At 37.1% G+C, this 13,784-nt stretch overlaps 1 protein-coding gene across 2 annotated transcripts in view; it reads left to right on the plus strand.

Moving 5' to 3' along the window:
• Nucleotides 1–13,784, plus strand: part of LOC105064474 (zinc finger protein 33B-like) — a 31,295-nt gene that overhangs the window by 8,884 nt on the left and 8,627 nt on the right. For both annotated transcript variants that reach the window (XM_074374438.1, XM_045512444.2), the window contains exons 4-5: nt 6,396–6,522; nt 6,783–6,878. In XM_074374438.1, the coding sequence (XP_074230539.1) occupies nt 6,396–6,522; nt 6,783–6,878 (223 nt within the window). The remainder of the gene's footprint in view (nt 1–6,395; nt 6,523–6,782; nt 6,879–13,784) is intronic.

A 13,784-nucleotide genomic window follows, 5' to 3' on the forward strand; every position in this document is an offset into this window, starting at 1 on the left:
GTTTTATGCTTATGTCTTTTAAGTCAGATAGGGGAAAAAGAGGAGTTATTAACCTAAAATATAATATTGGCTTCCATATTTACCTTAATAGCTTAATGGCATTCTTTATTTCTTCTAATAGCTTTGATTTAGTCTTCTGTTCATTTTCACCTGAAGGACTCCTTTTAGCATTTCTTATAGGACAAGTCTATTAGCAGTGAACTCCTTCAGCTTTTGTTAATCTGCGAATGGCTTAATTTCTTCCTTATTTTGAAGAATAGTTTTTCTGAATGTAGAATTATTTGTTGAAAGTTTACTTCTTTCAGCTCTTTAATATGTCATCCCACTGTCTCTTGTCCTACATGGTTTCTTAGGAGGAATTGGATATTCTTTTTCAGAATCTTCTGTACACGATGAGTCATTTCTTTCTTATTTCCTTCAAGAGTCTCTTTTTTTCTTTGATAATTGATTATTCTGTGTTTTAGTGTGGATCTCTTTGTGCTTATGTTACTTGAAGTTTCTTGAGCTTTTTGGATATATAGGTTCATGTCTTGGATCAAATTTGGGAGGTTTTCAGCTTTTATTTTTTCAAATTTTTTTTCTGCCCTTTCCTCTCCTGGTAATCCCATCATGCAGAGGTTGTTACACTTGATGGTATCCCATAGGTCTCTTAGGCTCTGTTTATCTTTCTTCGTTCTTTTTTCTTTCTGCTTCTCAGACTATAATTTCTATTTACTTATCTTCTAGTTTGCTGATTCTTTTTTTTTTTCCATCTGTGCACATATGCTGTTGAACCCTCTGTTGAATTTTTCATTTCAGTTTCTGTACTTTTAAACTTCAGGACTTCTATATGATTCCTTTTTATTCATCCTACCTCTTTGTTGATACCCTCTTTGGTGGAATGTTTTTCTTCTGGTTTCCTTTAGGTTTTAGGTTTTTTTTTCTCCCTATGAATTCCTTTACCTCTTTAATCTTACTTAAGACAATCTGATTTACAGTCTTTATCTAGTAAGTCCAAAGACTAAGCTTCCTCAGGGAAAGTGTCTGTGAATTTTGTTTTTTTGTGTGTGAATGGGCTATACTTTCTCATTTAGATGCCTTGTAATATTTTGGTGAAAACTGGACGTTTTGAATATTATAATGTGTTAATTCAGAAATCCCATCTTTCCCCCAAACCCCAGGGTTGTTACTATTGCATGAGGTGTAGTTTTTTGTTTGTTTGTTTAGTGAATTTCTAAACTATTTTTGTAAGATCTCTATTCTTTGTTGCATGTCATCACTGACATCTCTATTCTATTTGCTATAGCGGTCAACTGGTGATTTAACGGAGATTTCCTTAAATGCCTGTGGCCAACAAAATAAAAAATCTCCCAGTCCTTACTGTGGGTCTACATGTGTTAGGGACACCTTCAACAGTATACTGGGCAGTTTACAACTCCTCCCTCCCTCCTATTTCCTACTTATGTAGAGGTTAGCTTAATGGTCATCCAGAGGTGAGCACTTAGGACCTTGTTGGGTCTTTCCTGAACATGGGCCTTGTCCTAGATATGTGTGTGTCTTCTAGATTTCCAGGAATAGATAGAAACCTTTCAAAGCCCCAAAGCGTTTTACTCCCCAACTTTTCTTCACAGACTTTTTCAACATATTTGTTGTTTGCTCCAGCTGACATCCTTTGCCCCAGTGGCAGCAGCTGGTTCATTTGCCTTTGAATGTTTTCAATAGATGCCCTTCATACAGTCATTTCTCTGGTGTCAGAGAGTTGTGAGCATTCTAATCTAGTCTTTTCAGGTGTTCACCAGTTAGGTTAAAACAGACAACCCCCTAATTGTTTGAAAAACAGCTCTATTCTGCTGTCTCTGGCACCAGAAATCTACACCAAGAGTATTGGATTCCATCTTCAAGACCACTGCTAAAACAGTGTTACGAGTGAGTTGTCTCCTGAAAGTTTATATGTTGAAGTCCTAATCCCCAGTACCTCAGAATATGACCTTATTTGGAGAAAGGGTCTTTACAGGTCTTTACAAGAGGTAATCAAGTTAAGGTGAGGTCTTTAGATTAGGCCCTAATCCAATACTGGTGTCATTATAAAAGGAATATTTGGACATAGAGCTACGTACAGTGGGGATATATTGTGGAGCCACAGGGGAAGACAGCCATCTGGAAGCCAAGGAGGGAGATCTTGAATAGCTTCATATGTCACAACCCTCTGAAGGAACCAACCCTGCTGATACCTTAATCTTGGACTTCCAGCCTCCAGAACTGTGAGATGATAAATTCATGTTGTTCAAGCCACTCAGTCTGCATACTTTGTCATGGCAGCCGTAGCAAACTAATACAGCCTGAGTAGGTGAGGTTGAGCAAGATCCCTCCTGCCAGCGTTCAGCTGCATTTTCGTTTTTTTGTTTTTTGTTTTTTGGGTTTTGTTTTTTTTTTTGGCCATCACCTCCTCCTCCTCCTTACAGGAGTGGCTGTTCCCAGTCTCATTTTCTTGGCTGTTGCGACCTTTGTCTTTTTTCCAGAGTTCTGCTTAAGTTGATTCTGATGGATTTTGCCAGGGTTCCTGCGGTGTTTTGGTGTTCCTGCGGAAAGATGCAGCCCGGGGTTTCCTGGTTTCCCTGATCAAAGTCTGTTACCAGTGATATTTTCTAGAGTGTGAGCTTGACCTCTCTGCAGCGTTTGACCCCAGTGTCTGTGCTTTTCTGCACAGCCTCTGCTGGTGGCTTTCCACCTCTCTAGCGACACCTTCTTCCTGGAATCTTTTGACTCTTTATGAATAATGTATCCACTGTATATTAGTTTCCTATTAAAGCTCTAACAAACTACCACAAACTTAGTGGTTTAAACCAACACAAATTTATCCTCTCTAGTTCTAGACGTCAGAAGTCTGAAGGTAGTCTTACGAGGCTAAAATCAAGGTGATGACAGGGCTGGTACTCTGGGCTCTCTGATGGGAGAATGTGTTTCCTTGCTGTTTTTAGCTGTTGTGGTACCTTCCTCCATTTTCAAGACATATCACTTCAGTCTCTACTCTGTCTTTCCACTGCCTTCTCTTTTGTAGTCGTATCTCTCTCTGGCTCCTTTTTAGTTATTAGGACACTTATGATTACACTGAGAATCCACCTGGATAACCCAGGATACTCTCTTTTCAGAATTCTTAGCTTAATCACACTTACAAAGTCCCTTTTGCCATATACAGTAATATTCACTTGTTCCAGGGATTAGGACGTGAATATCTTACGGCCGTTATTCAGTGTACCGCACCAGGGTTTTCATCCTTGACTCACTATTCATATGTTTTTACATATATATATGTATGTAAATATATATGTTTATATATATTTATTGACTTCATTTTCTGTTTGTATAAGTAGACAAACGTATGTATGCATGTATCATGGAAGAGTATACATTTTGTTTTATATGCTTCTTAGAATTATGTAGGTTATCTCATTTGGTACATGGGTTACTGCAGCTCCTTTTTAAAAATTTAATATTGCACTTAGGATCAGTCAAGTTGATTAATACTTTATTCCTTTTGATGCCATATAATATTTTATTATGAACCCATAACACATTTTAGTTTTCCATATTTTTACTGAAAGACATTTGTCATTTCCATTTTTCATTTTCATGTCTAATAAAGGTGCACCTTGTTCTGTTGTGCTTTATTACACTTCACAGATACCGCATTTTTTACAGATTGAAGGTTTGTGGCAACCCTGCATCGAGTCTATTGGCACCATTGTTCCAAAAGCATTTGCTCACTTCATGTCTCTGTGTCATATTTTTGGTAATTTTTTGCAATATTTCAAACTTTTTCATTATTATAATATTTGCTATGGTGATCAGTGATCTTTGGTGTTACTATTATAATTGTTTTGGGGCACTATGTAACCCATATAAGACGGTGAACTCAAATGTGTGTATTCTGACTGCTCTACCCGGCCAGCTGTTCCCCAGTCTCTTTCCCTCTCCTTGGTCTTCCATACTTTGTAAGACACAACAGCATTGAAATCAATAACCCTACAAGGGCCTCTAAGTGTTCAGGTGAAAGGAAGATTCACACATCTCTCACTTTATTATTTAAAAAAAAATTTTTTTTTCTTTTTGGCGAGGGGAGTTAATTAGGTTTATTTATTTATTATTCTTAGAGGAGGTACTGGGGATTGAACTTAGGACCTTGGGCATGCTAAGTGTGTGCTCTACCACTTGAGCTGTACCCTCCTCCCATCTCTCACTTAAAATCAAAAGCTAGAAATGATTAAACAGTGAAGAAAGCATGTTGAAAGCCTAGACAGACAGAAAACTAGGCTTCTTGCACCAGTTAGTCAGGTTGTGAATGCAAAGGAAAAGTTCTTGAGAGAAATGAGAAATGCTATTCCAGTAATCACACAAATGATGAAAAAGCAAAACAGCCTTGTTTCTGATATGGAGAAAGTTTTAGTGGTCTGGATGGAAGGTGAAACCAGCTACAGCATTCCCTTAAATCAAAACCTAACCCAGAGCAAGGCCCTAATTCTCTTTTCTTCAATTCTGTGACAGCTGAAATTGGCAAGGAAAGCTGCAGAAGAAAAGTTTGCAGGTGGTAGAGGCTGGTTCATGAGGTTTAGGGAAAGAAGCTGTCTCTCTAACGTCAGAGTGCAAAGTGAAGCAGCAAGTCTGATGTAGAAGCTGCAGCAAGATATCTGGAAGATCTGGTTAACGTAATTAATGAAGGTGGCTACACTGAACAATGATTTTCAGTATAGACAGTACAGCCTTATATTGGAAAAAGATGCCATCTGGGACTTTCATGGCTAGAGAGAAGTCAATGCCTGGCTTCAAAGCTTCAAGGGGCAGGCTGACTCTCTTGTTAGGGGCTAATGCAGCTGGTGACTCTTAAGTTGAAGCCAGTGTTCATTTACCATTACAAAAATCCTAGGGTCTTTTAGAATTATGCTAAATCTACTCTGCCTGTGCTTTATAAATGGAACAACAAAGCCTGGTTAACCGCACATCTGTTTACAACATGGTTTGCTGAATATTTTAAACCCACTATTGAGACCTACTGCTCAGAAAAAGATATTTCTTAAAAGTATTACTGCTCGATGACAATGCACCTAGTCACCCAAGAGCTCTGATGGAGATGTACAGTGGGATTAATACTGTTTTCATGCCTGCAGAGACAACATCCATTCTGTAGCACATGGATGGAGTAATTTTGATGTTCTGGTCATATTATTTAAGAAATACATTTCATAAGGCTGTAGCTGCCATAGATAGTGATTCGTCTGATGGATCTGGGCAAAATAAATTAAAAAACCTTCTGGAAAGGAGTCACCATTCTAGAAACCATTAGGAATGTTCAGGATTCATGGAAAGAGGTCTACATATCAACAGTAACAGGCATTTGAAGAAGTTGATTTCAACCCCCATGGGGTGACTTTGAGGAATTCAAGACTTCAGTGGAGGAAGTAATTGTAGGTGTAGTGGAAATAGCAAGAGAACTAGAATTAGAAGTGGAGCCTGAAGATGTGACTGAATTACTCTAATCTCATGATAAAACTTTAACAGCTGAAGAGTTGCTTCTTATAGATGAACAAAAAAGTGGTTTCTTGGGCTGGAATCTACTCTTGTGAAGACTGTTTGAGACAGTCTATTCAATTATGGGAAAAAATATTCAGATGTCTACCTACATTTATTTTACTCTAAAAAAAGAATGAAATCTTATGTATAGATTGACACTGTAAGTTTACAGTTTATAAATAAAAAGGTTTCCCAGATGGAAGAGTAACCAAATATTTTGGACACCCCTGTTCTGCAGGAGTTATGTCCAAATTTATTCAAGAAGTAATTCCCCAAACACCTTTATAGCTCTTTGTCTTATCATAGTCCTAAATGGTACTCTCCTATGTGCTAATTGTTATTCGTTTAACTACATGTTTTAGATGTATCCATGGTTATGCCATTGCCCCAAGTTCATGTATGTTACTCTAATGTTTTAACAACTCAGAATTTGACATCAGTGCAACTCATCCTAACAGCAGGAATAGAACTTTTGTCGCCTCCTCAATCAACCTTGCAAATCTTTTCACTACAGTAACACCTGATTGTAGTTCTACGTTTGTATGTTTGTCTGTTTTTCAGATTATATGCTCCTTGGTAACAGTAACATTGCTTTATCATTGGATTCCCCCAAAGTAGAAGAGTTCTTTGTGGCATGTAGGCACACAGTGGGATGCCAATAACTTATTACAGTAGTAGGAAATATCTTTTATGATTTCTCCCTCTCCATCCAAATACAGTGTAAAAGTAGACACCCCAAAACACATTTTCTGATTAACTCTGAGAAGTGAACATCATAACAATTCTCATGCAGCTTTTCCATGTCTTCCAATTCTGATTACTTAAATTTGAGCACAAATGTGCTATTTCAGGGATCCTTATCATTTGAGGATGTGACTGTGGGCTTCACCCAGGAGGAGTGGCAGCAGCTGGACCCTGCTCAGAGGACCCTGTACAGGGATGTGATGCTGGAGAACTACAGTCATCTCATCTCAGTGGGTAGGGATTGTTTTCCATGTAGACTCCTACTTTGCACGTCCATTCTTGGTTGCTGAAACCTGTGGGGGCTTTTTTGAGTTTAATGCTTTTTCAGGCTTGAGATTCAGGGTGATAAGCAGAACTGTTCAGACATCATGAAGAATGTTTTTTCCCCCCAATAAAAGATTGAAATTGGTCCCCGAAGCTTCATTTTCTGTTTTCCTCAGAAGCCCTAAAGCCCTTGAGACTAGCCCAAGTCCTGTGTCATTTCCCGTTCACAGGATATTGCATCTCTAAACCAGAGCTGATCTTCAAGTTGGAGCAAGGAGAGCAGCCATGGATGTTAGAGAAAGAGTCCCCAAGCCAGGACTACCCAGGTTAGTTAGGGTGAATTAAACAGATGGACACCGGTGACAGGTATGAATTCTTTTTCTTAAGTGCTGCTCATAAGTTCATTTTTTTTCATTCAACAAATATTGAGCACCTATGTGTGTCATTCAAGTTTTAGATGCTGGAAATACATCAGTGAACTAAATTTTGTCCCTGACCTCAGAGAGCTTACATTCTGATAGGGAGAGAAAGATAAGAAACAAACAATATCATACACACACACACACACACACATACATACACACACACATATATGTACACACACACACACACACACACATAATATGCCAATAAATAGAAGGAAATTAAAGAAAGTTAAGAATGATGGAGTGTTATACTTTGAAAAGGAGGTCAGGAAGGCCTTTTGATGATATCAACTTGAATAAAATGGGGGTGAGAACCATGGGGAGTCTTGATGGCAGTCCATCAAAGCAGGGATGCACTTAGTGTTTTTTAATTTTTTCATTTTATATGTATTTACTTTTTTACTTAGTGTTTTTGACAAATATCTTCATGGGTTTAGGGAAAGGAGTGAGTGAAGAGTAGTAAGAGTTGGCATTGTAGAAGTGACAGGAGCTCAAATTATGTAGGGCCATTTCGGCCATGATAAGGATTTTGATTTTATTCTAAGTGAAATCAGAAGCCATTGGTATAATTTTAGCTAGTAAGCAAAAGACACTGATACATCTTTTAAACTGATCTTTCTGGCTGTTGGGCAAAGAAAATACTGTTAGGGGCAGAGGGCTGAAAGCAGGAACAACAGTCAGGACCATATTTCAATCTATGGAAATGTGATGAGAGCTTCCCCTTGGTTGGAAATGGTGAGGAAGAATAAAAGTGATTGGCTTCTCTATATATTTTGAAGGTGGGGCCTATAAGATTTGCTATTGAAATGGATAAGGAATGTGAGAGAAAGAAACTCCAATTACTTTCAAGAATGACCCCAGTTACTTCATTCGAAGCAATTGGATGAGTGGGCACCAATTGCTAAGACTGGGAAAATGGAAGGGAAGCAGTTTAGGAGGAGTTATTAGTTTAAACTGCACATACCAAGCTTCAGATGATTGTAAAATAGCCCAGTTTACTTAAGAATGAGCATTTGGATATATAAGCAGAGGTAGATTAGGGGAGGATCCAGGTTGAGATATTTGTGTGGAAATTATCAGCTATGGCCGTATTTAAAGTTTTAAAATTTAGCGTTTAAAGCTAAGAGGTTAGATAACATCTCTCCCTAGGAGTAGGAGTGCACAGAGGTCTGAAGGCTGTACGCTGGGACACTAGCTTACAGAAGCCATGAAAATGACATGACTCGCCAGAAAAAAGGGAAGCAGGAGTCTGGAGATTAGGGGGAAACAAAGAGAATGTAGTGTTCTGAAGCCAAGTGAAGACAGTGTTTAAAAGACAGAGTGAACTTCTTTGAAAAAGAATGTGTGAAGTCAGCGTTTTCTCTATCTCTGCCTGCAAATCATCAAGAAACATTAAGGAAAACGAGTAATACAAACTCCATTTTTTAACACTAGAGAATATCCAAGATCCCAAATCAGTACAAGTGTAAAAGCTGCAACATTACTGAAAAAAAAATCAAGCAGGAGTATATGTATCAGCAGATGGTTATAAAACAAAAGCATTTTTTATAACTTAATAAAATAAAAGAAACAAAAAAGAAAAGCACTTCTGATGTTCAGAGGAACTGGCAAAGTCCTCTTCAGGTACAAATTACATACTCTGAGATGTGAGACCTAAATGTTCATATAACCACAATATTGGGCACAGGATAGCTGGAGCTTTGAATACAGTTTGGTTCTGCAAAGCAAACATAGTAGGGCTAAGTGTGGAAGCAGACACACAAGCCATACTTTTCAATAACACTCTTTCTGTGACAACAAGCAAAGGGAGACTTTCCATTTGTTGAGGGGGGGACCTCACAGAGGCATATATGTGGGGAAATAAACTTACATGCTACTTTAGTGGGTAATCCTAGAACACAGAATTTAAAGCAAAGACTTTCTTGATAACAGTTGGTCAGGATGTGCAGACCTCCTACAAAAATGAGAAGACGCAGGGAGTGAGTCTGGTTATGAGGAAGGGAACACAATGAGGCAATTAGCTATGGGTCTGTAATAAGCACATTTGATTGCTCAGTCAGCAGGGTATTTTCATAGTGTTCATGTGAACCACCATGTCCTGGAAGAAACAGTCAGAAAGGTGGGAGGGGAACTGATGTATCTGCTGTCTTCTTGTTCCTCTCTCTCATTAGATAAGACTGGTCTGTAGAGTTTTAACTCCATCTCATCTCTGGATTACATTACCTCTCTAGGTAGCTGCTGGGGAAGCCAGCGCCTTCAGGGCCCAAGTTCAGCTACTTGTGCAGTGAAGTCAGCACAACACTTGGTCGGCATCTGCACTGGTGCCAACCCCAGCACCTGACTCCATGATTACCAACAGAGCAAGCCCTGTAAGGCTACTTGGTTGAGAAAGGAAGGCAGATCTAGGTTGATCTATAGACTGAGTCTGGTACATGTGCACAACACATGTTCATAGGGAATTATCCTTTTAATCTAAGATACATCTCTATTCCCTCTCCCCAGTAAACCTCATGCAGTGAGCTGTTCTTAAAAACTCGTGTCCTTTGAAGCCAAGTAATCAAAAAGGAATCAGCACAAATGCATACAAACTATTGCAAGAAAAAAGGGGTGGAGAAGATCAGAAAAGAAGTAGTAGGCAATTGAGTTGTCATCTGACTGAAGCAGTTATAAATTACATAAGTACTGTGACCAGATATTAAACCATGAATTTCAGAAAGGAGAACTAATTGATTTGATTACTTCTGTGACAAAAGGATTCAAGAAAGATGTTCATAAGCTAGAAAATGAATTGTAGGATGTCAAACTCAGAAAACAATTGGAACAGAAAATAAAATCACAGTTAAGTAAACAAATCGGAGGAATCTTAAGGAAGAATAGGTACTGCCAAAATTACATTCAGAAAGAAATGAAAAAAATGAGCAAGAAGACACGGAAATAAATAAAATTTGAAGTACATAAAAAAGAATAAAAAAGATTCCATATGTATTTCATAAATACAATTCATTCCCCAAAATAGAAAGTCAAAGAAATAGAGCAAGTATTTAAAATATTCTAAGAACACTTGGTGGGGAAAGATACAGTTTAGTCTGCATAAAAGAGCAAATCCTCAATCAGGGTATATGGACCTAAAATTGTCAACATTATGATATATGCTAACATGGTTAATAGATTTCAAAAACAAAGAATCAGTTTGACAGCCAGTCAGTGTAAGAAAAAGTCCAGCTAGCTTCAGACTTTTCCACAGCAGAATTTGCTGCTAAAAGTCAGCAGAGCAATTCCTACAAAATCCTTATGAAGTCACATTAGGAATTTTATACCCCATTAAAAAGATATTTAACAAAAAAGAGCCAATATTCTTTGAGTAGGCAAGAACTTTGTTCCCAGAAGCCTTTGTTAGAGGATGCATATCAGATAACCAGGAGAGACATAAAAAAGATTGGTGGTTTTCTCTGAATTTAACTGAAGGACCAATTTTAAAGAAATAGAGGAATTAGATGACAGAACAGAATGTAATAGTTACAAATCTGAGCAACAGAGATAGGCTGTATGGATTGATTAGGGGAGGCTAAAAATTAAGAAAGAAATATACTAATGCAATGAGTTCTGTTATAACAGGACATGTGCATTCCTAAAAAAACACTGCTCAATACAAAATAAATTAAAAACTACATGGCTAATGGGAAAATGGGGTCGGGGGTATAACCCTCAAAAGCTTTGTCAGTGACACATTGAGAGAGCAGTATTGCAGTCTCCAGCTGTAATTTTGCATTTATTTCTCCTTTCAGTTATGTTGGTTTTTGCTTTATGAATTTTGAAGAATTATTAGCTGCAAAAATATTAGGATCTTTATGTCCTCTTGATGAATTGATCCCTTTATGATTATGTAATATCTCTGTATCCCGGATAGTAGTCTTCGTTCTCAAGTTTACTTTGATATTAATATAGCTCCTCTAGCTTTCTTTTAATTAATGTTTCCACATATATCTTTTCCCCTCCTTTTAACCTATTTATATCTAAAGTGGATTACTTACAGATAGCATATGGTTGGGTCTTTTTTATCTAATATGAAAACCTCTATTTTTTAATTGGAATATTTTGACCACTTAAATTTAACATAATTTTTGTATGTTTGGATTCAAATTTATTATTTTGCTGCTTGTTTCCTATTTATCCCATTTGTTATTACCCCCTCCTTTTTTTCTTTTTTAAAAGCTCTTTTGGATTGAGAATTTTTTTGTTTTATCTCTACTATTTACTACTAGTAATACCTCTATCTTAATTTATGTACTATGTGGTTGCCCTGTGGTACACAGTATACATCTTCAGTTTATCACAGTCTAATACTACTATTTTCCATGTTGTCTTACAGTCTTAAAACAATGTAATTCTATTACTCCCTCCCACTCTGTGTGATGTTTAGCCATTTTACTTAGATTTACATTTTTACTTAGAAATCCTGCAATACATGATTAACATCTTTGCTTTAGGCAGCTAATCATCTTTTAAAGTGATGAAAAGTCTTTTACTTACCTTTAAAAAAATCATATTCTAGCACTTTATTTCTTTGTGTATCTTAGTCCTTCCAATACTTCCTTTAATATTTCTTTTTTGTCTTTTATTTTATTTTATTTTAACATTTTTTACTGATTTATAATCATTTTACAATGCTGTGTCAAATTCCAGTGTAGAGCACAATTTTTCAGTTATACGTGAACATATATATATTCATTGTCACATTTTTTTCTCAGTATTCCTTGTAACACAAGTCTCTTGGCAGTGAATTTTCTCAGCCTTTTTTTTTTTTTTTTTTTTTTTTACCTAAAAAGACCTTTATTTCATCTTTATTTGTGAATATAGAATTTCTCTGAGTATAGAATTGTGGATTGGCACTTTTTTCTGTCCTTACTTTAAGGAGTCGCTCTATTGTCCTCTGGCTCACATTATTACTCCTTCCTTTGTTCCTCTATATTTAATGTTTTAGTTCCTCTAGCTGCCTTCCAGATTTTCTTTTTATTTTTGTTTTTCAGCTGTTTAACTACAATGTTTCTAGGTTTAGCTTGTTTTGTTTTATTTGTTTGTATTTCTCTTTTTTGTTGTTTTCTCAGCTTCTCATATATGTGGTTTGACGGCTTTCATCTTTTTTTTCCTTCTTTTCTGGGACTCCAGTTACTTATATGCAGCTGTGTTTGATATTCATATTTCTTGGATCTTTTTTGTCAGGAGAATTTTCTGTGTTTGTGCTCCATTTTCAGCCTTTAACTGTCTTCCCAAGGAGTTATGTTAGAGAAGGCTTATCTTTCATCTCTTGATCCTCCTTCAGCAGTGGGCTGCTGCTCTTGTTACTCCGTGCTACATTGTGGCTGGGGTCGGGTGGTCTTTGTTGTTCTGATCCAGCTTCAGTCTTGGGTATGAGCCTGGGCCTCAGCAGTGGGACTTCCTCAGTGTACCTCCCCTTTCTTCAGTTGTAAGAGACTTCTACTTTCATATCAGTAAAGCTTCTTGGGCCCTAGATGATTATCTGCTCCTCCTGGAGGGATGGAGTGTTTGTCTTCTACCCTTACCCCACTATACTCCCACACTAAGGGATCCAGACTGTTGGCTAAGTTTATCTCAGATTGGTAGCTTGCTTTAAGCAAAAGAAAACAAGTCCTCTCTTAAGGAAAAGCATTTCCAATTCAGGACATTAAGATTCTCACTAAGTTCAACAAAACACGAGCTCAAAAAAACTAGGAAATAAATTATTTGTGAGATTAAGCAGAAGTGACAAAATATATTTTCCAACACCTGTTAAGAAAATGGCTTTTTAGACAGTTAAGTGTAAAACATTCATTCAAAGAAATAAAAGGTGAAATAAAATCAGTAAGGAAGAATGTCTAAATGGGTATGGGTAGGCAGATTGTTGAATAACCATTCGAATTTTTAGAACTAAAAATAAGTTGAAGTTCTAAAAAATAGATTAAATAGCAGACTAGATGCAGCTGAAGAGACTTTACTAGAAAATAAATGACATAGTCCAAGTAAAGATGACAGGAGAAGGGAAATAAGTCACTAAATTCAAAGATATCTAGGGTAGGAATAAGAAGACAGATATAACATGAATAATTGGACCAGGAAAGAGAAAGAAAAATGGAGAAGCAATATATGAAACAATGATTGCTTCGAATTTTCTAGAAATTATGCAATAAGATCACATATGTGGGACACAAAACACATACCAAGCAGGATAAATAAAAAGAAATATATACTTAAGAACTATTAATTTAATTGAAGAACACTGGATCTGAACAGCAGCCAGAGAGAAAATCAAGTTACCTACTAAAGTATGAGACGCTGCCAGAGACTTCTCAATTGAAGCAAGAAATATTTGTCAGATTAGAACTATGAACTCAGAAAACTTTTTTTTTTAAAAAAAGAATCAGAGTTGTCAGAGAGAAATAAAGCCTAGTTAAAGCAATATAGATTTTATTCAGTAACTGTTGCAATGAGGGGTAAAGTTTCAGTGAAACTGAGCTCAACTCCAAGTACAGCAGAGACAGCTGGGGATTTGTAGTGAGCAAGCAGAGTGAAGGGGTCACGGAATAGAAAATTACTAAGAGAGCAATCAAGGGTAGGGGGATTCTTACTAAACTGGCCTAACAGGTTGCTTGCTAAATGCAGGCCACAGGTTTATACATCAAGGTTGGGGCGTGAGGAACTTGATCAGACATCAAGGGGGAGGAAATTCTCCCTAGACTGACAAGGATTCTTGCCAAAACTGCTCAGCAAGGACAGTCATGAAAGGCCAAGGTTGAGGTCTGGCCAAGAATA

This window comes from Camelus bactrianus, chromosome 11 (genome assembly GCF_048773025.1).
Source record: "Camelus bactrianus isolate YW-2024 breed Bactrian camel chromosome 11, ASM4877302v1, whole genome shotgun sequence".
Classification (NCBI taxonomy): Eukaryota; Metazoa; Chordata; class Mammalia; order Artiodactyla; family Camelidae; genus Camelus; species Camelus bactrianus.